Below are 27,823 nucleotides of genomic sequence, written 5' to 3'. Positions count from 1 at the left end.
CTTTGCTGTTCCTTCTTCCTTCGCTGTGCCTGATGCAAGTGCATGGACAGTGTTGGCTTCCCACCCCCCCCCAACCCCCGGGGCAGGGTTGGGGGGGGGTGGGTACAGTCAGACTCTCCGGTGTCTGGCACGCACTTCTCAAACAGGTGGCTGGGCGATGTGGTCTCCTGGGTCACGTGCCCATCTCTGCGGTTCCTGGGTGCTCAGCTTGCCTTACTCTAGTTTGCATACTCAGGGCTTGGGCAGCGCGCGCTAGCTGTTCCTAAGATTTCCCGAACTGAACACCGAAGGAAAATTAAAGTCATTTAAAATTAATTAGAAAAGCAAGGCTTGCCAGTGGACTGGACTTTTCAAAGAAGTTGATTTGCTTACCAAACAAAGTCAGACATCGGGCAGAATTCGAACGAACTGCCTTTTCAACTAAATTTGCTCCCTGGGTCCCCGCGCATTAAGAGTAGGACTCCTGGGTCACACACCCACGTGGGTGGGGTGGAGGCGGCCCACCCCCTTTCCCAGGGGCGCTCCTGAGGGAAGGCGCTGCCCTGCCTCCGGCCTCGGCTTTTTCATCGCGCAGTGCCAGTGTTTCGAGCCACTGCAGCAGTAGAGCGCAAGCCACCTCTTTGTTTGGGTAGTGCTGACAACACACCAAGGGAGCAGAGATCGTCCGCCACAGCAATGTGGAGGGGCCTCTGGTGGCCCACGCCGTCCACCTGACCCTGACCCCGCCCTTCACTCAGCCCCGCTCCGCCCTCCCGGCTCAGACCCCGCCTTTCACTCAGCCCCGCCCCGCCCCTCCCGACCCCGCCCCTCACCGGTTACCGCCACAGACTCCGCCCTTCGCTCACCACCGCCCCGCCCACCCCGCCCGACCCTCCTCCCCTTGCGCGGCCCCGCCCCTCAGGAGGTACCGCTCTGCCCACACCGCCTCGACCCCGCCCCTCACGCCGTACCGCGGCGTACACACAGCCCAGACCCCGCCCCTCACGCGGTACTGCCCTAGACTCCGCCCCCCAGTCGGCACGGCCCACACCGCCCAGACGCTGCTGGGCTCCTCACATTGTACTCCCAGCCCACACCGCCCTAGTCCCCATCCACCTCCGTAGGCCCCACCCCTCCCGGAACGCCCACGTCCGACTTTCTGACGCCAGAAAGTTGATCCGGAAAAGCCCAGGCGCTAGGCCCCTAGGCCCCGCCCCTCGTCTGCGGCTCTGCGGGGACGCGCGTCATCTCCCCGCGCCGCCGCCGGAAGCTGGGTGTGTGTGACGACAGCGCCAGGCGCGGAGCTAACAAGTTCGGCGATGGCTGGCAGTGAGTGATGACCCGGTTACTGTCCGTTGCGCGCAGAGTCGTTTTGGCCGCCGTGCGCTGCAGCGCCCGCGGCTGCAGCGGTCTCGGCATGTTCTATGCCGTGAAGAGGGGCCGCAAGGCCGGGGTCTTCCTGACCTGGTGAGTGGGCGGCCCCGAGTCGCGCCCCCGGCAACCGCGCGGCTGGGAGTCGGGCTGTCACCCGGAGCTCGCGGCCCTCGGCCTGGGGTGTAGCGCGCGGGGGCCCGCCGCCGGTCGCGCGGTGGGAGCCCCGGGCCCGTCTCGGCCGGCGTCGGCTCGCAGGTCCCGGCCGGAGGCTCCAACTTACGTTCCATGTCTGTTGGCATTGTCAGAGATGCCACGTATAGTGTAAGGTGACCAGGGCTCTCCGCTTATTCCTTCCTTTTTGTTTCAGTGAAACAATTTCCAAGTGGTTACACGTAGCGGAACTCTGAAGGTACCTAATCGAATCTTCCCCTTTAAAAAGAGCAGTTCTTATAAACTGATATTTAGGTCCCTGTCACAACCCTTTAGGTGGGTGAGTTTATTATTTTCAGGTGTCGTTCCCGTGGTCAGGAAACTCATGGGGCTAGTAAGTGATGCGGTAGGACTTGCATGCAGGTGTTCGGATTTCAGGCCAGGACTCGCCCCGCCGTAGGATACCAAGGTTTATTATCCGTGTGTGTGCGTGCCCGCAGTTGTTTACCTGTGCAGCGGTGCTACTGAGGTAGAAGCAGCTCAGAGGCTCACCTTTTTGCTGTAATGAAATGTTAACAGGGTTTTCTTTTTCGAACACCCCAAAATTCTAATGTGTTTTGAGATTGAGGAAACCGTTCCTGACTGGTGTGCCGTCTGGCTGGGACGCAGCACTACAGGGTGAGGTGTTGGACGGGAAAGAAAACTACACACGGTTTGCCCCCACGGAGCTGGCAGACTTTTGTCACGCTATTCCTAACCTCAGAATCCGTTAGAAAGAGGATGAGTAAGGGAGGAAGGAGGTAACATTGCACTCTGTTCCAGGAGCGAATGTAGAGCCCAGGTGGACCGGTTTCCTGCTGCCAGATTTAAGAAGTTTGCCACCGAGGAGGAGGCCTGGGCCTTTGTCCGAAAGCCTGCAAGCCCGGATGGACCAGAAGGTAGTCAGCCGCTCTCTCATCGTGGTGGCGATTTATCAAAGCCTTGCACGGCCCAGCGTCACTTGATCTGTGGAGCTGCCTTCATGACGGAGCAGATAGGATCGTTTGTTTCCATTTTACAGACAAGGAGACAGGCGGAAAGCGGTTTACCTTAGGGAGTTCTGTTAGTACCTGAGTTAGAAACAGGCCAGGACACCAGTCTCCTGCTCCATTCAGTGTCCTCACTGTACTTAATTTTCTCTTTAAAAAAATACTTGTTCTGTTCTTGAATTGAATGGGCTACAGTTTTAAAGTGGTGAGCGTAGGTTGTCTCAGTGCATGCACCTGTATGGTGTGTCCTTTTTGTGTAGGACAGACACATGATCGGAATTTCCCCCAGTTTCACATAGTGCAGAAAGTACAGTTAGTTAATTGAAGCGTAATTCCCAGTATAAGGAACACCAGGTGTGCAGGACTAAGGGTGACTGCCTTGGAGCACAAAATTTTAAAAATATAGCTAACCGTTGAACAACACGTGTTTGAACCACGTGGGTCAGCTTATGTGTGGACTTGGTTGTGTTTATTACATAGGTTTATTTGTTACATTTTCCTTAATAACATTTTCTCTTGTGTAGCTTATTCTAAGAATACGATATATAAGACATATACAAAATATGTGTGAATTGATTATTTACATTACCAGTAAGACTTCGGCTAACAGTAGGCTATCAATAGTAGTTAAGTGTTTGGGGAGTCAATGGTTATACTCAGATTCTTGACTGCGCAGGTTGTTAAACCCCCCCAGGTTGTTCACGGGTAAACTGTATACCTTAACCGACTTTGAAAAAGTGGTGTTTCATTAGCTTTACTCAACAGACTTTTTTTTTTTTAAGTTTATTTATTTATTTATTTTTGAGAGGTGGGGGGGAGAGAGAGAGAGAGATGGAGAGAGGGAGAATCCCAAGTGGGCTCCACACTGTCAGCGCAGAGGCTGACGCAGGGCTTGAACTCATGAACTGTGAGATCATGACCTGAGCTGAAACCAGGAGTCGGACGCTGAACCCACTGAGCCACCAGGCGCCCCTAGTGTTAGGTGTTGTGATCATTGTTATAATCCCACTGGCAGCCCAGACGCAGACTGTGTCCTATTCCACATTCAGAAGTATGGCTCTTGTCTTAGTTGTGTTTTTTTTTTTTTAATTTTTTTTTTATGTTTATTTATTTTTGAGACAGAGAGAGAGCATGAACAGGGGAGGGTCAGAGAGAGAGGGAGACACAGAATCTGAAAGAGGCTCCAGGCTCTGAGCTGTCAGCACAGAGCCCGACACGGGGCTTGAACTCATGGACCGCGAGATCATGACCTGGGCTGAAGTCGGATGCTCAACCGACTGAGCCACCCAGGCGCCCCATGTCTTAGTTGTGTTCTTAACACCTCCTTTTCACTGCTTTTTTGTTTTAACCAATTAGCAATTTATTCAGACTTCAGTTTTCCAATATGTTTCTGTTCATTAAATACTCTAAGTCCTAGGGAAAGGTTATTTCTTTATATCTAGAAGTCACCTTTCTTAGAAGTTTACAGAGACTTCCTAGTTAGTGACTGATGTATGTAAATTGAGATTTAACATTTTTGGTGTTCGCAAAGCAAAAGCGTTAGCCTCTTTCCCAATTTTTCCCTTAGTGTGACCTATATTTTTATTTTGGGATTTTTGAGCTATTTGCCAGTTACTGCGATTTCTGTAAGATGATTTGGGGTTAACTTACTCAAAAAAACACAGTTTTGTGAAGGAAAAAATTATCTGACGTGGCCTCTTTTTCCTTCAGTCTTCTCCTTTAAAAACTTTCATGCCAGGGGCACCTGGGTGCCTCAGTCAGCAGAGTGTCTGGCTCTTTACTTCGGCTCAGGTCATGATCTCATGGTTTGTGTGTTCAAGCCCCACATCAGGCTCCGTGCTGATAATGGGGAACCTGCTTGGGATTCTCTCTCTCTCCCTCTCTCCCCCCCTCCCCCTCCCTCTTTTCCTCCCTCTCCTCCTCTCTCTCCCCCTCTTGTGCTCTCTTTCTCTCTCAAAATAAATAAACCTTAAAAAAAAAAACCTTAAAAAGTAAAAACTTTCAATTTAACCCTCTTTTCCTATAAATAAAATCGATATTTAGAGCAGTATTAAAATTCTGCAAGATTACCCTTTGACCTGTACTTGTGTTTTGGGGTTTACGTGTATAAAGTACCTAGAGGTATATTTTCAAGGTAAATACATGGTTACACAAATGTAGCAGAGTGGAAATACCAAACGTTACTCTATATGGTGACTTCACTCAGATTTTGCCTCGGTAACCTTAGCGGTCTTCTGACACGTGTGGGTGGAGAAGCTAGTCCAGACAGGACATCCTGGCTTGGATGTGAACAGGGTTTTCTTTTTCGAACACCCCAAAATTCTAATGTGTTTTGAGATTGAGGAAACTGTTCCTGACTGGGGGACCTATGTGGTAGGTGTTCAGTCAACATTTGCGCTCCATTTCTCCATCCCCGGTTTAGGGGTTTAGAGCTTCAAGTGACCTCTGTAGTGTTGGGCTCAGTTGTTGTTTTGGAGATAGAATGAGCTGCTCCTTCTGTGCCCCTATTCCCGCTCCGTCAAATGATAATGTAGGAGAAGCTGCTCCCACATAACGCGAGAGAGTACGAGAATCCCTTCGGGGTTAATCCCGACTTCACCTTCCCCTGAAAGAAAATTCTGCAGCTACTGCCCTGGAGGCATTCAGTCCCCTCTGCTGGCTCTTTCTGTTCCCTTTCTCAGTGTGTCCCGTTACCTGTTTATGTGAGGTCGGGTTACCCATGCCCGCTGACCTTTCTTGGAGGCCTTGACAGAGTCAGAGTGTCTGGGGTAGGGGGTAAGGTGTGGAACCGTGGACGCCACTGATCTTACATACAAAAGTTAAGTCCTTGTTTTCTTTGTCTGGGGAGAGAGCCCCTCAGACTTTGACACTGCCTGCCATCCCCGTAGGATGCAGAACCTTTGGTATCTACTGTCTCTGTCAAAACCAGATTGCTATTACACTAGAAATGTTGCTCCTGCCTTCAAATCGCCCTTACCAAACTTTTCGTGGAAAATTCAGAGTCATTTCACAGGCCATCAAAATCTGAGATGGTGTGGACTGCCTGAAGTCAGTTCCTCTTTATAGGGCTGCGTACAGAGGGTATTTAGGTCTGATTCGGTGATAATACAGAACTTACTGAATTTCTGGATTCTTAAGCATTTCATGTGTGTTCCCTTTTTCCTGGTTTTTGAGTAGACTCTATCTTTCAGGAGAGAAAAATGAACATGTACAAGAATCACAAGTGAAAACAAACAAGCGAGTCCGTGAGCCATTGGACGCAGATGAAAATGCAGAACCGTGTGCGAAGCACGTGAAACAGAACACAGAATCTGTGCCTTCAGTTAGCAAAGACACTTTTTCTTACATGGGTATATTTTTCTTGGATTTTTAAATATTCTATGTAATAATCATGAAAATAGGTGTAAAAACTATTCCCACTTAATGGGGGCAATTTGAGCTAATGTTTACCATCTTTATTCTTTAAGAAAAGGGTTTTTTTTAATGTTTATTCTTGAAAGAGAGGGAGACAGAGAGAGAGAGAGACAGAACATGAGTGGGGGAGGGGCAGAGCGAGAGAGGGACATAGAATCTGAAGCAGGCTCCAGGCTCTGAGCTGTCAGCACAGAGCCTGACGCGGGGCTTGAACTCAAAGACTGTGAGATCACGACCTGAGCCGAAGTCGGACGCCCAACCACCTGAGCCACCCAGGCGCCACCACCTTCATTCTTATCTGAAAAGATTATCTAAAAATCTCAGGTTACTCTTTTAGAGTTGATCAAACTGCAGAATTACTAAGACTTTGGACTTTCATTAGAAAAGCGTTATGTGGCCTACAAATGAAAACATTATAATCTTTTGAAATATCAGTATTCTCTGTGCACACAGGCTTTCAGGTCACACGAGAAAGTGCAAAGGCTTCAGCTTCTTCACATAAGAAAGGGCCTGCACAGAGCTCTCTTTCAGCACCAGTATCTTCACCGTGGACGTTTAGCCTTTGCAAAACATAAATGATCTCACCTTGTCCTCTACCTCGAACTCCAGGGACCAGTTTATATTTAGTGACTTATGGTATACAAAGCACCTTTTTGTTTTTTAGACGTATGAACAGAAAATAGGAATAAGTAGCATTTTTATATAAATCGCTGTATTTGTGGTTCCAAGTTTTCTCCAAGAATAAGCCATCTCATAATTTAATTCAAGGAAAACCAGTAGAAAATGTTTTGTTAACCTGTATCACAAATGTATAAATCGGAGCGGCTGGCTGGCTCAGTCGGTAGAACATGCGATTCTTGACCTAGGGTTGTGAGTTCAAGCATCACGTTGGGTATGGAGCCTACCTTGAAAAAAACAAAACCGTGTAAATCAAGTTTGCAGTTAGGTAAAAAGACCAAACGTTCTTGATTGGGTTGTTTGCCAGCAGTAGTCAGAGTGTGTATCTGTGGAGTGATTGAGGGATGGCCATTTCTAAGGTACTAACGGTGGCTTAAGGTACGGTGGCACCTGGCGCGGTGCCTGATGGGTACTCTCATTTGAAACAGTTCGGTCACCAGGAAGGTAGTCATGTTGAGAGTGCCAAATTCAGTTGAGCCAGGGATCCTCGCCTGATACCCACGCTCCCCCCACACTCCCAGCCCCGGGGATCCTCGCCCGGCACCCACATTCCCCCACACTCCTGGCCCTGCTCTGGTCGGGAGCGTGCTGTTCTGTCACTTAACACCTTCCCTCTTCTTCCCTCCCTCTCTGCCTTGTCTGGCCTGCAGTCCTTTTGACAAACAGCTCATAGAGCCAGGCCTCTGTTTGCTCCCATGGCCCTGCTTTTTAAGACCTGCCAACTCAACCCCTCCTACCGCCCTGCTGAGCGTGTTCTGGTCACATCTGGGGCCCTAGAGTGGCCTCATGTCAGTCCTTTTCTGCCGTCTTCCTTACAGCACTGGTATGTTGATCAGACCCTCTGTCCTGATGGAAAGAATAAAGACCATAGTTTCCTTGAGGCAAATGTACTAAGAAAAAAAATTAGACCAACGTTTATCAGAGGACGAGACCTTCTAGCGGCCAGGTCAGGAACTGATCATGTTTTCCTGGACAGAAAGTACTGACCGCATCGAACAATACCCTCGCACTTTAGCCTGTGGACGCTAGCTCAGTGAGTTTGTGAAATAGATCCTCAGTTTTAGTGCTCTTGATCCAGTGGCACTCACTGAATTCCCTCTTCCAGGAGACTTTGTCGTTGTCTACACTGACGGCTGCTGCTCCAGTAACGGGCGCAGGAGGGCACGTGCGGGAATTGGTGTTTACTGGGGACCGGGCCATCCTTTGTGAGTAAACAAAAAAGCCTTCAAATCTGAGTGAATCTTGGCCCAACACTTGTGAGGGAACGACCCGGGGCATGACCACCTGGCACGCGGCTTTGGCGGAGGTGACGGAACGACAAGCTTCGGCTGGTGCTGACACTGACAGCTTTGTTGCTCAGGACAGAGGCCTCAGCCTTCCTTTCTTGGCTCTGAGTCCTGACGCGTCTCTGTGTCTCGCTGACAACCTCTTATACCCAAATGACCTCCCTGCCCCCGCTAGGCGAGTCACAGGTCTCCTGCGGGGTGGTTTTGGCAAGGATGTCCCAGGGGCAGGTCGCCAGACTTGGAACCCTGCGCGTCCCCATGACTCTTCCGAAGACCTGGGGGCTCAGAGGTGACCTCCCGTTTTCCACAAGGCGCAGAGTTGGGATGATGCCAGGTGTGGTCATTCACAGGTACCCGCAGCAGTGTTAGGCATAATGTAAGGTAAACTGTTCGGTGATCATAAGGCTTGACATTTCTCTTGATCTGTGGTCTACTGAGTTCTTTCCCCTTAGTATCCCACTTTAGCTTTGAACCCTGTAAGAGGTGGCGAACTTGGGTTGCACTGAGTGTCTGGGCTTAGTGTTCGTCTGAGACCATGCACTAATGTATTTTAGGGCCAGAAATAAAACTTTGCTTTTGACTTCTGGCCCAGGATTCTTTACTAGACCATCCCATGATGCTTTTCCATAAAATGTTAGTACTGTCGGCTAACATTCCTTTGTTTGATGCTTTGATATGTCAAAAAAATATATACAAGCCTATCCTCCATTGAGAGGTTTATGGAATCACTTTGAGAATTAACTTCATCTTCCTTTGTATCGTTTTGAAACCAGGAACTTAGGCATTAGGCTTCCCGGGCGGCAGACGAACCAAAGAGCAGAAATTCATGTAAGTTGTCAGACACATTTCCCACCAAGTGTTAAGTCCATCGTGGCAGTGAGCTGCATGCATGCTGTGTGTGTAAGATACTCAGAGTCCAGAAGAAACTCAGTTTGTGGTTAGTAACAACTGCAATGGATAGGGATTTCCCAGAAAAATCCTAGAAGTGCTTTCACAAAAACGTGCAAAAAGCTGTATGTGTAGCATTGTTTCATAGAAAGAGTATACCCCTTATACTTAGCACAGAAAGAGAAAGACTGTTAAAGTGGCAGAGTGATTTTGAGCATTAGTGAAGTTGAGCGTTGTACAGTTTCTGTAGTGTTGCTGACTGACTGGTTTCTTCAAGGCAGCCTGCAAAGCCATCGAGCAGGCGAAGGCTCAGAACATCAAGAAGCTGGTTCTGTATACGGACAGTATGTTTACTATAAATGGTAAGCTTTTACCTTTCGTTGCTTCTGGTGTTGTCCTAGTAAGCACAAAGGGAAATGGTATTCCCTTCTCCAGTAGGAGGGATTGCATCGGGGCAGAACGCAAACGGCAGGTGGGGACCACGTTTGGTTTGTCAGAGACCAAGAAAAAGGTGAGGTTCTGGAGCCCAGTTCTGCTGCTCCGCTGTGTGCCCCACAGTCAAGGTGTGTGTCAGGCACTGAGCACGGGGCACTGGGGTCGGTGTGCCCCTGCTTTCGTGGTCCTTAGAGTGTAAACAGCGTAAGTACCTTTCAGGGGGCCGTGCTGACAGCTCCTTCGGGAAATTCCGTGTTCAGGACGCGGGGTGGGTGGCTGGGGAGGTGGAGAAGGCGGCCTCTTAGGCTGGGAGCTGTGGGTCAGCACAAGTCTGAGCGCAGGCCTGAGCAGGGGAGCGTGCCAGGCCTGTGCCCCGGGCCAGAGGACAGCGCGTGCGGGCAAGTGGCAGTTGCACACGCTGGGCGTCTTGCATCCACACGACTCCTGAAACAGAATGCTAAGGGCACCAGTGACAGTCACAACAAAGTTTATTGCAATGAGAGGCAAGGCCGACCGATCGGGACCAACACTCTTGATCAGCGTGTGGCCTCGAACAGCCGGGGTACAGAGTTTTTATAGCCGATCACATCGTTTTATCATCACCTGGGAACAGAACAGAGAAACAGTTCCCAGATGAGTTAGAAACACCCCAGATGAGGTGATTATTTTAGACTTTCTGCCGTTAAGTCGCAACCAGTGGATCCTCCTGACCCTGCCTCTGATGCTCTTTTCTTTGAACTTTTGTTTCCTTAATTGGTGAAGCCTAATTTACAAGAGTATGAAACGTAATTTACAAGAGTAAAGCAAGGCTGTTATCTCTTAACCTTCAGTGTGAGAACAAAGCTGTTATTTCTCAAGCTACATGTTAGCCCTACACTAGTTTAACCATTACAGGCGGAAGAGTGGGCGGGTGAAGGAGGGAAGTCTGGGGGAGGAGCAGAGACCGGGACATTCGAGCTCGCGGAGCTTACTTGACGAGAGCGTGTACTTCTTACAGGGATCACTAACTGGGTTCAAGGTTGGAAGAAGAACGGGTGGAAAACGAGCACGGGGAAAGACGTGATCAACAAGGAGGACTTTGTGGCGCTGGAGCAGCTGACCCACGGCATGGACATCCAGTGGGTGAGTGTGCTCCGAGCCGGTGCTATCACCTGGCCGTCGGGACCAAATGTTCTAAGTTAACTGAGAGATCAGTGGTTTCTGTAAGTGATTTAAGGACTTGAGAGGTAAAATAACTGTTTGCACGAAATTAACACCATAGCGCTATTCGAAATTGGAACACATTTGACTCTCGATCATCACAGAAGTAACACTGTTCATTATTGGTATGATCGTGTGTAGACCACACTCTTCAGGCAGCGTTATAGACGGATGTTCCGTATTCTTTCTCTTGTCTTCGCGGTGCTTACTAGTGCCTGGTCTGGGCTCCCTCTCCTCCCCTCCCACTGTTAAAGTGACTTGTGACAGTCACTGTTGGTTTCTTGGGAATCAGCCATAATGTCAAGATAAAACTAATTTATGAGGAATTTTTAAAAAGTAAAGAGTGATAAGACTTTAGTAACATGACTTCTTTTCCAACATGGAAATGTTTTTTTTTTTTAATTTTTTTTTTTTTAATATTTACTTACTGTCAAGAGACAGAGAGACACAGAGCATGAGCAGGGACGGGGCAGATAGAGGGGGAGACACAGAATCTGAAGCAGGCTCCAGGCTCTGAGCTGTCAGCACAGAGCCTGGCGCGGGGCTCAAACTCACAAGCTGCGATTTCATGACCTGAGCTGAAGTCAGACGCTTAACCGACTGAGCCACCCAGGCGCCCCTGGAAATGTTTTTCTTATAATAAATAGTTTTTAGGGGCACCTGGGTGGCTCAGTTGGTTGGTTGAGCGTCCGACTTCAGCTCAGGTCGCCATCTCACAGCGTGTGAGTTCCAGCCCCGTGAGCCCCGCGTCGGGCTCTGTGCTGACAGCTCAGAGCCCAGAGCCTGCTTCATATTCTGGGTCTCTCTCCCTCTCTGCCCCTCTCCCGCTCATGCTGTCTCTCTCTGCCTCTCAAAAATAAAAAATAAAAATAAAAATAAAAAAATAAACATTATAATAAATAGTTTTTATTAAAACTATCTGTTCAAGCAATACAGAGCACGTTGAACGACAAGCATTGTCTGAACCCTACCCTGTCGTCCCTCCCCAGGACTACTGGGAGCAGTTTGGTGAACTGGGGTTTAAATTTGCCTTTCAGCCATTTAGATATGAACAGTGGTTATATACGTACATCCCTTCTTTCGGACAGCATTTAAAGACAATAAAGTACGTGCATTGGATACATATTTGTGTGTCTGTACATACATGTGTTTTGCCGGGAAAGCCCTCCCAGTTCCATCACTCAGTGGGGAAAGAAAGCAATACAAACAGGAAAATCAAGTTTGTGGAGAATGAGAGTGGGATTGTTGCGAGTGCCTGCATTGCACAGGCGCCCTGGGCAGGCAGGCTGTGCTGTCGAACTGTGTCAGGGTGGGGGGGTGAGTCCTGTCCCACTCTGGCCACTGGGAACAGTTGCGTTTTTTACAGTAAGGGTGTACTCGTGTATTGCTTATTATGTAAAAAACCAGTGAAGATAAAAGAAACAAAATTTATTTAACAGATGCATGTTCCTGGTCATTCGGGATTTATAGGCAATGAAGAAGCTGACAGATTAGCAAGAGAAGGAGCTAAGCAATCTGAAGACTGAACGAAGTGATTTTAATTCTTGGAAAACCTTCCGTGAGTGACTCTTTTCTTACCTTTCCTTACTGGTGTGAAAAATAAATCAGAAAGTACATCAGGAGGTCATTCTGTGATTCCCTGTGGTTACATGTATAATATATTGAACAGATTTGAGATTTGAGCATTATTTGAGATTTCAGCATTATGCTTTATTGGGTTGGACACTGTTCTCATTAGTTTTATGACCATCTGGACAGAAATTTTAGGACTTGATTTAATAAGGCATGAATACAGCAGTGGTTTTAAAATGCAGACAGGAAGTCTGGAAGTATTCTAAAAGTGTTTATTTACCTTACAGTTGGCAGGATTCAGTCTCAGAATATTCTGGTTGACTTGTACCTCTCTGTGGAGTAGAGCAAGTCAGGGCTGGGCCCACACCTTGGTGCAGAGAGAGCGGACTGGGTCTTACCTGCCCGGGCACCTGTGCGCAAGGCAGGCCTGCACATCCGTAGTCCTGGCTGCTTGACCACTGATGAGAGCAGTTACTTACACAGCAAAATGCATAAATAAACCTTTTAAAATTTCTTTGGCTGTTTTTTGTTTTGTTTTAATTTTTTTTAACGTTTGTTTATTTTTGAGAGACAGACTGTGAGCTGGGGAAGGGGCAGAGAGAGGGAGACACAGAATCCGAAGGAGGCTCCAGGCTCTGAGCTGTCAGCACAGAGCCCGACGCGGGGCTCGAACCCACAAGCCGTGAGATCATGACCTGAGCCAAAGTTGGATGCTTCACCGACTGAGCCACCCAGGCGCCCCACTTTGGCTGTTTTTCTTAAAAGCACTGTGCAAGTTAAAGTTTGATATAATTGTTTACTTTTACCTTTATTTGTTTACTACTTTATCATAAAAACATACAGAAAATGACACAAATGTATAGCTTCTTGAATTATTACTGTAAGGTTAATTCCCAGGTGAGAACTAGAACTTGGCTGGACACCCCAGAAAGGCTCTCCACGTTCTCCAATCACAGCCCCTCCCTCCCTCCAAAATTAATCCTGACTTTTATAGAAATGACTTGCTTGTGTTTCTTTATGGTAATTCGGCCTTGTGTACTTTTTTTTTTAACTTGAGATTTCTTAAGTTTCTTTAATTTACAGGTTCCCCTGCCATTTATTGGGATCCTCACAAGGTTTACCCGTTGAGGAACCTGGGCCACTTGTCCTGTCGTTTCCCACGGTCTAGATTTCTCCATATACACTCTACCGGCACAGTCTGGCATTTTCTCTTGTCTTCTGAATTTCCTGCAAGTCGGCAGCAGGACCCAGAGGCTTGATCAGGATCGGGTTCCACATGTTCAGCAAACGGTAGATGGTCGCGTGCGGTCACTTGCAGCTGCAGGCTGCGGTCGTCTTCTTGATGTTGGCAGCTGCCGGTGCTCAGTGTCCGGATCCACTCGTCGTTTGGGCTCCAAAGTGGTGACAGTCTGGGATGTTGCCCATAGTTATCGGCTGGAGTGGTTTCAGAAGATGCTTCCTGTCGCCTATCTGGTTATGCCGTGGTGGCGTTCATTTAGGGAAGTCAGCAGACATGCAAAGATGATTGGTCTGTCGTCTTTAGAGGGCGACCGATCAAGGTTTTTTATTTATATATTTTCATAACGTGTGTCGTGAGCTTGTGCACTTATGCCTGCTTGATAGGTTTCAGGTCATTGCGGTTTTTATCTTTATTGAACCCACATGGTAGCTTCTTTGGCCTGTGGGAGGGAGGTTCTTCCGGTTGGCTCTTGATTTCTTTGGATATTCGTGTGTACACACATATGCACTGACCACACCCGTTTACACGTATAGACCACAGGCACACTCGTGCACAGTCCACGTGCCCTGGCATGCTCACACACAGACCACGCATGTATGTGCCCCCAGTCATCTGCTCCAATGCTGTCTGCTGTGTGGGGACTCAAGACCCATCTGTACATTTCCTCCTCCAGATCTGGAATTGGCTGTTCCTCTAAGAATTTCCCCTCCCCTCCCCTCCCCTCCCCTCCCCTCTCTTTCTTTCCCTCCCTTCCTCTTTCTCTCTCTCTCTCTCTCTCTCTCTCTCTCTCTCTCTTCCTCCCTTCCTCCCTCCCTCCCTTTCTTTCTCTCCTTCTTTCCCTCCCTTCCTCTCTTTCTTTTTTCTCTTTCTCTCTCTCCCTCCCTCCCTTCCTTTCTTTCAAGGTAAGGAATGTCCATACCCAATATGGGGCTTGAACTCATGACCCCAAGATCACGAGTTGCCTGCTTTGCTGACTGAGACAGCTGGTTGCCCCTGGCAAAAAAGGTATTTCAGGTGCTCTTTGCTGTGGGGTTGGTCTTTGCCTCTAGGTCTTTTCAGGGAACAGAATTCTAAAACATGCACATACACATATTTTAAAGATAAAATATTTGAGTTCATGTTGATATTCTCAATAGAAACGCAGGATTTCAGAGTACTTAACTCTTCTATATTATGTCTGTGTCTCCTTCTACACTGAGGATCCTGGGATAGATATTCCTTAATTACCAGCTTGCTTTTTTCCACTTGAACATGCAGTGTGTGGATACGAACACTAACGTGTATTATAGTGAAAACAGTGCCGGGTGTACGTTGCCGGCCATTACTTGATAAGATCTCCCCCTCTTGCCCTCCTCTGGTTTTCCTCCTGTGCATCTCATGGCCACACGACCAGTGTTCGGTCAGTGTCCTCTTGGAAACCAAATTCCCTGAGCTCCCCACGTTGAACTTTGTTTGCTTTATGCTTGAAAGCGGCAGGATAGAAACCCTTGGCTCACATTTTCTTTCCTCGAGTGTCTAAACTACCGATTTTGTTTTCTTCCAGCATGAAAAGTCTAACGAGTCTTATGTTCCTTCTTATAAGTCATGTGCTCTTTGCCTAGATGTCCAAGGCGTGAGTTTCTTGTTCTTGTCTCTCCAGTCCTTACTGTGTCAGACTGTGTCCCGCGTCGGTTGCCCGCGGTCAGAATTTGCAGGAATAGGGTGAGCTCTTGGCGCGTCTATGTCCAAATCTGCTACTTCAGGAAGCTTGCCTTGAATTGTGGCTTAGAGTTCTGTTTTTCTTGGTTTTCTTTGGGGGTGGGGGACCTTGTTCTGTGTATGGGAACATCTGGTTTAGCCATCCATGGTCTTTTCCTCTTTTTCTTGAGTCTCATTTATGTTTTAAGTTTCCTTTGTTTTTTTAAAAGTTGTCCTCCTGGTGACGTCCTGTCTCTGAAGGCATTACTTACTGTCTTCATTTGCTCTCGATTCTCATTTCTGAAAGTGCTTGTCTTTCTAGTTTTCTTGAGCTCTGTCACCTTATTTCTGGTGTTTTCTAGCACTAACTTGCCACCCTCCCATCTTGGATCTCGCCGTTTGAGGCTTTGAAGCCGCACATTTGGACCTGTGTGGTGTCTGTCTGCAGTGCTCTCGCTGTCAGCAGGCTTTTATTTTCCTTTTCTTTTTTCTGAGAATAGCTCTGCGTGGGATCGGCCCTTTCCTGTCGCTCGTTTTAGTTCAGGTCGTTTTTCTCACTCCACAGAGCTCTCTGCCCTGTTGAATCTTGAATGATGCTAACATGTGGCGGCGGCTCCCAGCGCTCTCCCGGCTCTGGCCCTGCCCTCCTTGCACTGGGTCCCTCTCCTTCCTGTCTGTTGTCCCTGTGCCGTGCTGCTGGCTGTGTCCCCACAACACGGGTCCCTGCCGGCTCGGCTGCGGCGGATCTCGGGCTCCACGGCTCCAGCCCTCCGACCTTCTTGAAGCGGGTCCCTTGCACCCGTCACCACCGGGGGAGGACAGCCGCCCTGCTTCAGCCACCGGCCTCAGGCCGGCCCACCATGCTTTGCAGCGGACACCCGCCGTTTCCTTTGGGGTTGTCCTTTCAGGGGCCCGTCAGGACCCAGTGGCCTCGCTGTGCTTTTCCCCGTGGGTGTGCAGGCTGTGCTGGGCGTGCCGTGCCCTTCACTGCCGCACGTTGGCTTTGTGGAGTCCGCACACCGCTGTGCTTTTTAGCGGCCTTGTGGCGGTGTGATCGACAGGCAGCAAATGGTGTGAAGGTAAAGTGGGCTGTGGACTCAGCTGGGAACCTCTCGCCAGGACTCCCTGTCATCCCCCCCCCCCCCGCCCCTCTGAGATCCTTCCCTCTTTGACCCCATCCCCCGGAGACCTTCCGTTTGCTTTCCGTCGCTGTAGACTAATTTGTGTTCTTTGGGATTTTGTATAAATAGAGTCATGCAACATAAACTGTCTGTGGCAGGAGTTTCTTTTCGTCGGTGTGATTATTTTGGGGGGGCCCCCCCCCCCGACGTGGGTATCAGTAGTTGGCTTCCCTTCACTGCTAGGTGGTGCCCCTTGTAGGCATGTCCCAGTCTGTGCGCCCGTCCTCCCGTTCGAGGCTGTCCCCTCCGTTTGGGCTGTTGTGGAGAGAGCTGCCTGAGCACCGACAGGCCAGTCCTTCTGCGAGCACGTCCTCTGATTTCTCTAAGTGGAACAGCTGGGCCACAGGGCAGTGGGTGCTCGACTTCAAGGAACGCCAGCTGACCCCTCTGGCCATTCGACTTTCCCACCAGCAGGGCAGGAGAGTTCCGGTTCGCTCCGCGTCCCCGCCGGCGCTTCTGGTCACCTCGTTCTGTTAGGTCCGCGGTTCCGTTTCGGGTGAAGGCTCGGGAAGATCCCACAGCGCCCTCGCTGCCGCCACTGCCCTGCTCCGCCCCCGAACGTCTGATTTTGCTTTAATGGGGCGGCGCCTCTTGGTGGGCCCAGGATTGGAAGTACAGAGGTGAGAGGTCGTGCCTCCCAGACCTTCCGGGCTGCTGGGCAATTTGCACAAGTGCACGTACCGTCCGTGCGGAACCGAAAGTGCGTGGAGCTCCAGGTAGGAGGAGGCCCGGCCGCTTTCAGTGAGGAGGGGAACAGGACGCCTTCAGGAAGCGCATTCCTTCTTGGGGTTGCCTAACGTGCAGCTGCCTCATTACAGCTCCAGAGAGTCGTGGTTCTGTCCGCTTTGTCGGCTCCCGGAGACGTTTGAGGGCTGCCGCGTAGACCAGGCGGGGCGCCGTGCCGTGAGGGACCGCCGCGTAGACCAGGCGGGGCGCCGTGTCGTGGAAGATACCAGCTTTTCAAAAGCTGCTGCTGCTCTCAAAATGTGCTCCTGATGCTTTGCAGACGGAGGCTGTTGGAGCGTCCCCGTGTCTTCTACGCCAGAGTGATGAGGCGGCTCCATTGCTGGGGGTCGAGAAAACCGAGAGGATCTCTGCCTTCTTTCAGGACAGGCTCACGGGATGTGGGCGAAACGAAACCAATCTGGAGAGCCGGTCCCGGGTGGGCAGCCTGCGCGGTGGTGAACCGGCGCCGTGAAGCCACACGTCGGTCCCAGTGGGATCTGTCCCGACGGGCGAGCCTGGGGCCTTAGGTCACGTGTCTTAGAAAGACCTTGGTCTCCATTTCCAGATGTCTCTTAATGCTCACATCCTGGTAGTTCCGGAACGGGATGGGAGAGCTGCTCGGGAATAGCCCGTTCTCTGTGACGGGTCGGTCGGACTCTCGCCGCTCCGCCCCAGCAGGTGTCCGAACTGAGCATCCAGCACCTCCGCAGAGTGTCTCCTTGACGTACAAATCCTGCTTTAACCTAATTTTAAAACCCAGAGGCCACCGTACCTGAGTCCTAGCTGCGATGGACTGTGTCCCCCAAGTTCATATGTTGAAGCCCTGACCCCCCATGTGGCCGGTATATACAGATGGGGCCTGTGCGGAAGTAATTCAGGTTAACGAGCTCACTTCCTGCCTGCCCTTGCCACTGAGGAAAGAGGAAAGGTGGCTTGAGGACACAGCAAAGCCAGGACGAGAGCCCTCCCCGGAAGGCAGATCACTGACACCTTGATCTTGGACGTGGCCTCTGGGATCGTGAGAAGTCAACGGTCGAGCCCCCAGCCGGCGGCGTTCCGTCCGGCCGCCTGAGCGGGGTCCCCAGCCACGGAGGTCTGCTGAAGGCCAGTCTCCTCTCCTGGGGAGGAAAGGAACGTGAGGTCCAGTCCTCTACCCCTCGGTGGCTACCTCTCCTCTGCTTACCGTGCGGACAGCATGACTGCGCCACGTGAGCCAGGGCGCGTGATTCTTCGGAGACTCTCCGCCCGGTGGGTGTCGGTGAGGCAGCCCTGCTCTGTTCTGTGACGGGTTCTCCCGAATGTAAGTTGGTAGCGACCACGTTGTTTTGCTGAAGCCTAGGAAACCAAAAATAAAAGTCGAGAGATAGGACTGTAGAGAGAGGAGATGATTACTCCCATATCTGGTCTGTGATTTTTTTTTTAAACTAGAAGAACGTCTAGTTACTTAGATTTAGGAATCTCGACGCTGGCTGGGACTTCCTTCTCTGTGACAGGCCCTAGTGAATTGATTGCTCTGCTTAAAGGTATTCAGACGGACTCTCCGAAAACTGCGAGAAGAGACCCACCCGTGAGATCTGTGTCTTCCAGCCAGTGCTTGTTCTGCAGGTGATAAGCAGCGAGGCCCGCTCTGGTGTCTGGACCTCTGCTGGTGACCTTCGTTTTTTTTGTTCTTATTTTATGTTTTGTTTATTTTTGAAAGGGACAGCACGAGCCGGGAAGGGACAGAGAGAGAGAAAGGGACAGAAGATCTGCAACGGGCTTCGTGCGCGGGGCTCGAGCTCATGAACCAGACCGGGAGCTCCTGGCCTCAGCCGACTGGGCCGCCCAGGCGCCCCCATTTTTTGCTTTAAACGCCCGAGCAACACGAGCAACCCCTGTCCTGAGGCAGACAGAAGCGCCCGTGGCCAGGCCTGGAGGACCGGGCCTGGGGACCCACTGGCTGTGAGCCGGACCAACGTTAGCGGTGCCCGGGACCTGTCCCCACGGCATTGTGTCAGCAGAGGCCTTCGAGGCACAAGTCGGGCCAGCGCACAGCTCCCTTCTCCCTCTGAGCCTTCTGTAGGCACGTGTGCTCCTAACACGTACGACCTCACTGCAGTCCCCTTGACCGGCTCACCGTCCAGCGGCTCCAGGCTCCGTCCCGAGGGCACCGTGCTGCTGAGAGGGCCGCCCGTGCCCTCGGCACTTCAGGACGCTCCTGGGGACCCCCTCTGCCGTGTCTGGTGCGCCTGTCTCCACGGCCTGCTTCCCACCATCTCTGGGTGGAGCGGCTCGAGGCCCGACACAGCCTCCGTGTCAGCCGGAACCTAGCACGGCGTCTGCTGGTGCGGGTGACGGCACCGCCAGCCAGGCCCTGAGCACGTGGGACGGGGTGGAGCGACCGGTCTCGGCGGTGGTGTGTTCTAGAACTGTAAATGATCTTCAGTTTTTAATTAAAAAACAAATTCTCGGTGCTTTCCTTTTCTCTTTCTTTCTTTTTTTTTTTTTTTTTTTGACGTTTATTTATTGTTGAGACAGAGAAAGAGCATGAACAGGGGACGGTCAGAGAGAGAGGGAGACACAGAATCTGGAACAGGCTCCAGGTTCTGAGCTGTCAGCACAGAGCCTGATGTGGGGCTTGAACTCAAGAGCCATGAGATCACGACCTGAGCCGAAGTCAGACCCTCAACCAACTGAGCCACCAGGAGCCCCTCATTTCTTCTTTTTTTATTAAAAAAAATTTTTTTTTTCAACGTTTATTTATTTTTGGGACAGAGAGAGACAGAGCATGAATGGGGGAGGGGCAGAGAGAGAGGGAGACACAGAATCAGAAACAGGCTCCAGGCTCCGAGCCATCAGCCCAGAGCCCGATGCGGGGCTCGAACTCCCGGACCGCGAGATCGTGACCTGGCTGAAGTCGGACGCTTAACCGACTGCGCCACCCAGGCGCCCCTCATTTTTTAAAAAAAAATTTTTTTTTTTTAACGTTTATTTATTTTTGGGACAGAGAGAGACAGAGCATGAATGGGGGAGGGGCAGAGAGAGAGGGAGACACAGAATCGGAAACAGGCTCCAGGCTCTGAGCCATCAGCCCAGAGCCCGATGCGGGGCTCGAACTCACGGACGCGAGATCGTGACCTGGCTGAAGTCAGACGCTTAACCGACTGCGCCACCCAGGCGCCCCTCCTTTCTTCTTTTTAAATGTTTTATTATTTTGAGAGAGAGAGAGATACACGGCGAGCGGGGGTGGGGCAGAGAAAGAGGGAGCCGGGGAAGCCCAAACAGGCTCCCTGCCGTCAGCACCGAGCCCACCGCTAACGAGCTGTGAGACTTTGGCCTGGGCGGAAATGCTGAGCCAGCCCGGTGCCCCTTGGGGGCTTTCTTAAGGTTTTACATGTGCTAATTCGTCTCTAATCACTCCCTCATTGTTGTTGAATCGTTCTTTTCTTTCCCGAAGAAGCTCACTTGACCTGGAAAAAAGTTACAGAAGGTGGTAGGGCTCTGTAAGGACAGGAGACTGCTCAAGGAGTTTCACTTGTTAGGAAGGGAATTCTCCCGCAGAAACTTCCCGACCCTGCAGGCCTGCCCTCCCCCTCGGAGCAGAGGGCTCCCCGGTCTCCCCATGTTTGTCACATCCCGCAGTGAGAGCGGTTCCTTTTGTTTTTGTGTGTTTGTTAAAGTGTGATGCGCAAGTCCCGCCTTGAGATTATTGGGTGTTAAGAGAATGAAGCGTAAAAAGAGAAATTGAAACTAAAACAGAATTTTCAAGGTTATATGGCTCTTCCTCCCGTATTACCCCCAAGAAGCACATCCTTTATGGTTTTTTGATAAAGGCTCTGAAAATGATTCTTGGGTCATTCGATTATAACTCCTTGGCCACCACATTGTCACGATTCAGCATGACCCATGTCTTTCCCTAGGGCTGTGTTGGTGACCCACCCTCAGAAGGACATCTGTGTGGGGCTCGCTGTTCGTCACAGTGAATTTGCTGGGCCTCACCCAGGGCCTTGCGGTGAATGACTCTTTATCCTTGTCTGCAATGAGGGTAGGGGAACAGTTCCTCTGGAAAATTGTCGTGGCGGGGCTCTCGTAATCTCGTCTACTGTATGGGTTGACCGAGAGGTTGGGAAGGCACCCTACTTGTTCTGTGATCCCCAGAGAGAGGAGGCCACTCTGGGTCAAATGTACGTGTGTGTGTGTGTGTGTGTGTGTGTGTATCCATACTGCTTTTCAGAAGCCTTTGCATTTTTCATAAAAAGTATCCGTAAGTCTGTACCCGCACTAATATTAAGTCTCCCCATACCTTTTCTGTAGATACTTTTTCATCTTTGCCAAGGCCCTTTACCAGACTCCTTGCTCTAACTTACATTTGAGATTTCTGGAGAGGTTGGAAATCTTTTTATAAATCTAGATGGTTTCCCATCTAAAGAAAATAAATACTACACTTTTATTCAAGCCTTTTTAAAGGTACTTCAGAAGAAGAAACAGGTATGGCATGTGACTATAGTTGATAATATTGTACGGTATACTTGAAGTTTGCTAAGAGTAAATCCTTTTTTTTAATTTTGAGAGAGAAAACGCATGATTGGGGAGGGGCAGAGAGAGGGAGAAAGAGACCATCCCATACAGGCTCTGCACTTACCAGCACGGAGCCTGATGTGGGGCTCGAACTCATGAACCGTGAGATCATGACCTGAGCCAAAGTCAGAAGCTTAACTGACTTGAGCCACCCAGGCACCTCTGCTAAGAGTAGATCTTAAGCGTTGTTCATGCACACGTACAAATAGAAGTTTACCTGGGAGGTGATGGATGTGTTAATTAACTTGATGGTAATAATCATTGTACGGTGTGTGTATAAATCAGCACATTGGCCAAAAGTAGACCCACACAAGTATAGTCACCTTGTCTTTGACGAAAGGGCAAAGACAACTCAATGGAGCGAAGATAGTCTTTTCAACAAATATTGCTAGAAAACCGCATCCACACGCAAAAGAATGAATCTAGACCCAGACCTGACACTCTTCACAAAAATTAACTCAGAATTGGGGCGCCTGGGTGGCTCAGTCGGTGAAGCGTCCAACTTTGGCTCGGGGCATGATCTCACAGTTTGTGGGTTTGAGCCCCGCGTCGGGCTCTGTGCTGACAGCTCGGAGCCTGGAGCCTGCTTCGGATTCTGTGTCTCCCTCTCTCTCTTCCCCTCTCCCGCTCGTGCTCTGTCTTAAAAATAAACATTAAAAAAAAATTTTTTTTAAATTAACTCAGAATGGATACTAGATCTAAATGTAAAACACAAAACCATAAAACTTCTAGAAGATATCCTAGCAGAAAAGCAAGGTGCCCTTGGGTGTGGCGGTGCCTTCTTAGATCCAACACCAAAGACACAAGTCATGAACGAACTAATACTCTGTACTTGTTAAAATGAAAAACTTCTGTTCTTGAAGGACACTGTCGAGAGAATGAGAAGACAAGCCACAGACTTGGGGAGAGTATCTGCAAGAGGCACCTCTGAGAAAGGACTTCTCCAGAACACACAAAGGACTCAAAACTCCAGAATTAGCAAACCAACCCGCCCAGAAAACGGATCGGTGGCCCTGACAGAGACCTCACCGAAGAAGATACACAGGTGGCAGGTAAGCACCTGAAGAGCCGGTCCACGGCACAAACCGTCAGGGACAAGCGGTTTACAGCCGCCACGCCGCTGCACACGTACCAGAGCGGCCCAAACCCGAACTGCGACGGCGCCAGATGCTGGTGAGGACTCGAGGCCTCGCGAGTGCTCGCTGCTCGCTGCCGGGGACGCAGGGTCACACGGCCACTTGGGAAGACGGTTTGGCGGGTTCTTACAAAACGAAACCTACTCTCACCACGCGGCCCGGCAGTCACGCCCTTGGTACTCACCCAAAGGGGTTGAAAACTTACGTCCACCCAGAACCTGCACACGGATGTTTGTAGATCTGTGTGTAATGGCCAAGCCCTGGAAGCAACCGGGTGACTGGACAAACGCCCTGGAACATCCGTATTCGCTAAACCGTAACCAATTATCAAGTCACGAAAAGACTCGGAGAGACCGTAAATGCACGTTACTGAGTGAAAACCGAACCTGAAAAGGCTATGTGCTGAATGATCACAACTCTAGGACATTCTGGAAAAGGCAAACCTGTGGACACAGTTAAAAGGTCAGGGGTGGCCAGGGGTTGGGGTGGGGGCGGAGGGAGGGATGGGTGGGTGGGGCCCACGGGATTTTTGGGGCCGCGAGAGTGCTCTTCGTGATACCGCAGTGCTGGGTGCGCTTCGTTACCATTTGTGCAGACCCCCAGAACGTGCGAGACCACGAGTGAGTCCTACGCAAATTCGACGCCGGGGGATGATGCCTCAGTTTACCTTCGTCAGTTGTAACACATCGACCCTGGGGGGGCGGGGCTGGGACGCGGGGCTCTAGGGGCGATCTACCTTCCTCCTAACTTGGCTGTGAACCTAAAACTCTAAAAGAATAAAGTCTTTAAAAAATCATGTTGTACATTTACATATAATTTTGTCAACTCTGCCTCAATAAAGCTGGGTGAGGGGCGCCCGGGAGGCTCAGTCCGTTAAGCGCCCGACTTCCGCACAGGTCATGATCTCGCGGTGCGTGGGTTCAAGCCCCCTGTTGTTCATGTTCTCTGTGCTGACAGCTCGGAGCCTCGAACCTGCTTCGGATTCTGTGTCTCCCTCTCTCTCTCTCCTCCCCTGCTCGTGCTCTGTGTCTCTCAAAAATAAACATTAAAAGCAATTAAAAAAAAAAAAAAAAGGAACAACAGTGGATGTGGACTTCCTGAGTTTATGGCCCGGCTCCTCCTTTAGTTTGGCGCCACTCAGATAGGCAGGGACTTGGGCCGGACCTGGGTGCGGTGCTCGGGTTGCCAGGGGGGAGCCCCGGAGCCGGCGAAGAACAAACAGCAGGGCCCCGGCGAGGCTGGAGGGACAGGAAGCCAGACACCTGCAGAACAGAGTCCTGCGACTCCCCCGGGCCACAGCAGGGAGGTGGTGCCGGCTCGGAACCGGACCCTCCCGCCCGCACGCCTCCGGGGTGGGCTCGGGTGTTCACCTGCTCCCGCGCCTGCGAGACGCGGACCAACGGTCAGCAGTGCGTCCGGAGTGGGCTCGACCTAGATTGCAGCCCGATGTTTCTTCAGCGTCTCCCCTCAGACCTCTGACGGACGTCGCAGACACAGCCCGTGCGACCCAGACTCCGCTCTGCCCCCACCCCAAATCCGCACAGTCCGTAGTCCACGGTCTCCTCCATCTCCACCCGCCACGACTCCGTCCTCCCGGGCTCTCAGGCTGCAGCCCCAGAATACCCCTGACCGCCCCGCGCCTGTGCCTCACATCCCTGCATCGTCAGCTCTGGGTGGCCTTCGTGCAAAACCGATCCGGAACCTGACCGTTCCCACCACGCACATACTAGGTCCTGACCCAAGCCCCGACCTCGGTCACTCGGAAGATTGCGGTAGCCTCCCCAGTTTCCTTGCTTCCGTCTAGCCTGCCCTGCAGGTGGTTCTCCGTCTAGAAGCCCGACTCCCATCACACCAAGTGGCCGTGAGCGTCCCCACGCTCTGGCCCTGCCGCCCTCCGGGCCTCCTCCTGCTGCCCCAGCTGATGTACCGCAGGCCCCGAGGTCCAGGACCCAGCGCCCCAGGCCGTGTGCTGACCATTCTCTCTGCTTCCTCCAGGTGTTTGGGCTCCCCCCACCCCCAACTCCTTCCATCGGCTGCTCACGGAGACTCATACCCTGTAGGCTTCCCTGCCCCTTCCCACCTCCCCACCTCCCTCTGGGTCCCTCTCCCCCTCTGACGCCGTCCTCCCCTCCCCGACCCAAGGCGGTCACGTGTTACTCCTGTTTCCCTGCGTTACGTTCCCCCTCCCCGTCTTAACGGGGCTCACGTGTGCCAACGTCCTGGGATCCTCACTGCCAGATATTTGGCCCTTGAGAATCTATCACGCCGGCCAAAGTTGGTTTTCCACGAGAGTGAGATTTGCTTTCTGAAAAACGATTTCCCAAATGTCAGTATCTGTTACTTATACGTCCCTGTGGTTTTTATTACTAAGACTTAGTCCCAGTGCTTACTGTAGTTGTTGGGTGTTCTCGTGTTTCTGCTGCCCTGCCCCCCAACATTGGCGGGTGTTAGAATCAAAAGCAAACGGAGACCTGCCTGGAAAATCCCCCGAGCAGACAAAACCAGTTTGGTTATACAAACAGAGATTAATGTTTATTTTGCAAGACGGCCCGACCTGGGCCACTTCTCGCTTAGGCCCCTGGAAATCGCGAACAAAACTTTTCTTTCCCAAAAGTTGCTATGAGCTAACCACTAACCAATTCTGTGTCGTTAAAGAAAGTCAATGTTGTGACGACTCCCTGTGAATCTCGAAGTCCCTGCCTCCTCACCTCCTGCGCGGCTGTCTGGAAATGCGGCCCTGAGCCCCGTCTGTGCTTTGGTTACGTGCTCCCAGCTGGGAAGTGGTCTTTTTGGCGAACGCACGGTCCGTCCTTACTAGTTGCTACTTCAGTCACTTGCTGCACTTTTGTCAGTGTTCACCAAAGAATGTCGTGCGGGACGTTTTTGGAATGAATACGTGCCGCCCTCCAAGAGGAGGAGTCTTATCACCCTTAACGCGGCGTCTTCTTCACGAGCCTCACCACTTTCCAGAAGAGAGTTAGCATAGGAGGCCCCCTCAAAGTTTTTGACCTCAGAAGGCTTTTTCCCGATCCTTCCTCTCAACGTAAGTGACATGGAGCACGCCTGGGGAAGAGTCTCATTGGAGCAAGTGTTTGGGGACAGCGTGACGCAGGTATGATGACGTCTGGAGAGAGACAGGGGTGCGCACGCTAGAATAGCACGCTAGAATAAACATGCGTTTACTTGCATCCTGGAAGCCCAAGGGCGTGGGATGACTCACTGAGAGGCTGCAAATGAGGCTGCCTCTGTCCCCAGGGAAAGAGAGGGTCGTACTTACCAATGTCTGAATGTCTCCTTCTTTCTTCTTTGAAAGAGGTGTTAAGAGCCCGAGAAATGCTCTCCTTTAGACCGAGGCCTCCAGGGGCTGCGTCAGTGCCGCTCCTTTGGTAAGAAATCCACTCCGACTCCCTTTTTTCAGGTACGAACAGTTCACAGTTCACGCACAGCTGGCTTGTTTCTGAATTCAAAATACCACAACTTTTTGTAAAAACCATTGAAATTGTCCAAATATACATGCAAAAAGAATAGTTTTATGAACATCCATACATCCCTGTCACCCAGTTTCATTGTATGAAAGTCTCTCTCAGCGAATTGGCCAGGTTGTAGGATAGGGGACGGCCCGCGGCTTTTCGTCCCGCAAGTCCTGTGTCAGCCCTACGTTCCATTTCTAGACGGGCCCTTGTGTTTCACGGCCAACCTTTATTTCCGGCCCTTTCTTTTCAACGATAATTTTCATCCCGGTGCACCAGTTGCTTCCAACCATTGGCACCTCTGCTGTTATTTATGACGCCTGCACTCCCTTCACACTTCCTCTCTTTTCCAGAAAGCCCTCAGGCTTTCCGTGTAGAAGACATGGGCTGAGCTCTGGCCGTGACGGGAAAGTGGCCCAGACACAGGCTGCTCCGTGGGGCTGGGCTGGTCTCCCTCCCACGTGGGCGTCAACAGTGAGGGGCCGCAGGGCACAGGGCCCGAGGACAGGGACAGGGATGGGTGGCGCCGACTTGACAGCAGTTGCCAGGCCCTCTGCTCTCCTCAGAGAGACACCCACCGAGTAGGGGGGCCTTGGCAGCCCAGTGTTCCAGAGCGTCTGCCCGGTTGTCTGCTCGGCCCTCCTCCCCCGGGTCCTCAGGGGTCCCGGCTTTGTCCCAAGGGGCTGCCAGGCCCGGCCTCGCCGGACGGCCGACCTCGGGCTTCGGCAGAGATCCAAGGGGGGTGGACGCGTGGTTCTGCCTGGGCCATCTGGAACCTTCCATGAGACTGGCTCTCCAGACACCACCTAAAAGAGCTCCTTTCTCATGAATTACAAGCATGGCTGCGGAGCTACTGGGGGCTGGGTTTTCTGTACCGACAGGAAGCTCGTTACGGGAGGTGAGAATTGAGCCAGCTCTCGGGGAGGAGAGCCGAGGCAGGCCGAGGCCGAGGCCGGGAAGGAGGGAACCCTTAGCACCCTCTGAGCCCCAGCGCAGTCTTGCTTGAGGCGAGGCCCCCCAGCCCGCGGCAGAGCCAACCTATCTTTGTTCTGTTTCGTTCGTTTTGCACGTTGCGCGCCTGTCCCCGGAGCCACGAAGCTGGGCCGTGGTTCCTAAAGCACGAGGGGCTGCGGCGTGGAAACACATCCCCGGGAGCCAAGACGCGGAGGGCCCTCCCTGTGCCGAGCAGCGCGGTGAGGGGGCAAAGGCCGCGCCGGGGCAGCTGCTGGCGCTCGTGTGACACTCCTGTGCCACCAGCCGCCGTGGCTGCTCGGACACACGTGCAGGAAAGCCGGCCAGACGTGAAGCCCCGCATCTCTCGAGAGATGAAGAAAGATGAGGAAGCCGTGAACAATTAGGAAATGTCGACGTCTGCGTCGACGCGTTAATGTTGTCTGTGACGCAAGGGAAGCGCACAGAAAGCATCTCTGCTATCAACCCAAGTGTGACCGTTGCCAGGAGAGAGGCCCCTAGGATTGGCCTGCAGGCCGAACTCGCCCCCAGATCACCATCGCTGTTCCAGCCCGCCCGGCAGACGCTGTCTCAAAAATGAGCCGAGCGAGCCTGCCTTCGCAGTCTGACTTGACTCAGTGCGCGGTGGTCGCCGGGGGCGGGGCGCTGCTGGAACCGAGAGGGGAACAGCAAACACGCGGCCCTTACTGAGGCCGCGGTTACGATGGCTGTGCCGTCCAGAACCCTCCCTGCCAGAAAAAGAATTGTGATCGTCTCCTAAGGCTTACCCAGCTGTCATATACCCTGGATGTGGAGTTCCCTCTTGTCCAGCAACAGGGCAGACGCGGGATTAAAATACGAGAGGCTAATGTCCGGGAGGA

General features: G+C 51.6%; 1 protein-coding gene and 2 long non-coding RNA genes across 5 annotated transcripts; 2 read left to right on the top strand and 1 right to left on the bottom strand.

Annotated features, from left to right (window-relative positions):
* Nucleotides 1-1,271: 1,271 nt before the first annotated feature.
* On the top strand, nucleotides 1,272-22,995 carry RNASEH1 (ribonuclease H1). 3 transcript variants are annotated; one of them, XM_040495965.1, is made up of 9 exons: nucleotides 1,272-1,446; nucleotides 2,326-2,441; nucleotides 5,723-5,881; nucleotides 7,729-7,828; nucleotides 8,683-8,737; nucleotides 9,075-9,159; nucleotides 10,230-10,354; nucleotides 11,872-11,990; nucleotides 22,249-22,995. In XM_040495965.1, exons 1-8 carry the CDS (start codon nucleotides 1,316-1,318, stop codon nucleotides 11,956-11,958), a joined length of 858 nt encoding a protein of 285 aa, XP_040351899.1. In that variant the 5' UTR covers nucleotides 1,272-1,315; the 3' UTR covers nucleotides 11,959-11,990; nucleotides 22,249-22,995. The 3 variants fall into 3 exon arrangements, with proteins under 3 accessions (XP_040351899.1, XP_040351900.1, XP_040351897.1); XM_040495966.1 differs by lacking the exon at nucleotides 22,249-22,995 and adding an exon at nucleotides 12,579-12,600; XM_040495963.1 differs by lacking the exon at nucleotides 22,249-22,995 and adding an exon at nucleotides 12,292-12,518.
* Nucleotides 17,978-25,901, bottom strand: LOC121044041 (uncharacterized). The gene is made up of 3 exons (XR_005797078.1): nucleotides 25,799-25,901; nucleotides 25,482-25,645; nucleotides 17,978-18,163 (listed from the first exon to the last, which is right to left on the bottom strand). It is a non-coding gene; the product is annotated as an uncharacterized LOC121044041 (long non-coding RNA).
* LOC121044042 (uncharacterized) lies at nucleotides 25,473-26,066 on the top strand. The gene is made up of 2 exons (XR_005797079.1): nucleotides 25,473-25,633; nucleotides 25,835-26,066. It is a non-coding gene; the product is annotated as an uncharacterized LOC121044042 (long non-coding RNA).
* The last annotated feature ends 1,757 nt before the right edge of the window (nucleotides 26,067-27,823 follow it).

The sequence above is a fragment of the Herpailurus yagouaroundi genome, unplaced genomic scaffold (genome assembly GCF_014898765.1).
Source record: "Herpailurus yagouaroundi ecotype Mexico unplaced genomic scaffold, PumYag 188, whole genome shotgun sequence".
Classification (NCBI taxonomy): Eukaryota; Metazoa; Chordata; class Mammalia; order Carnivora; family Felidae; genus Herpailurus; species Herpailurus yagouaroundi.
Note: the sequence above shows the minus strand (reverse complement) of the source record. Positions and strands in the feature narration are given on the sequence as shown.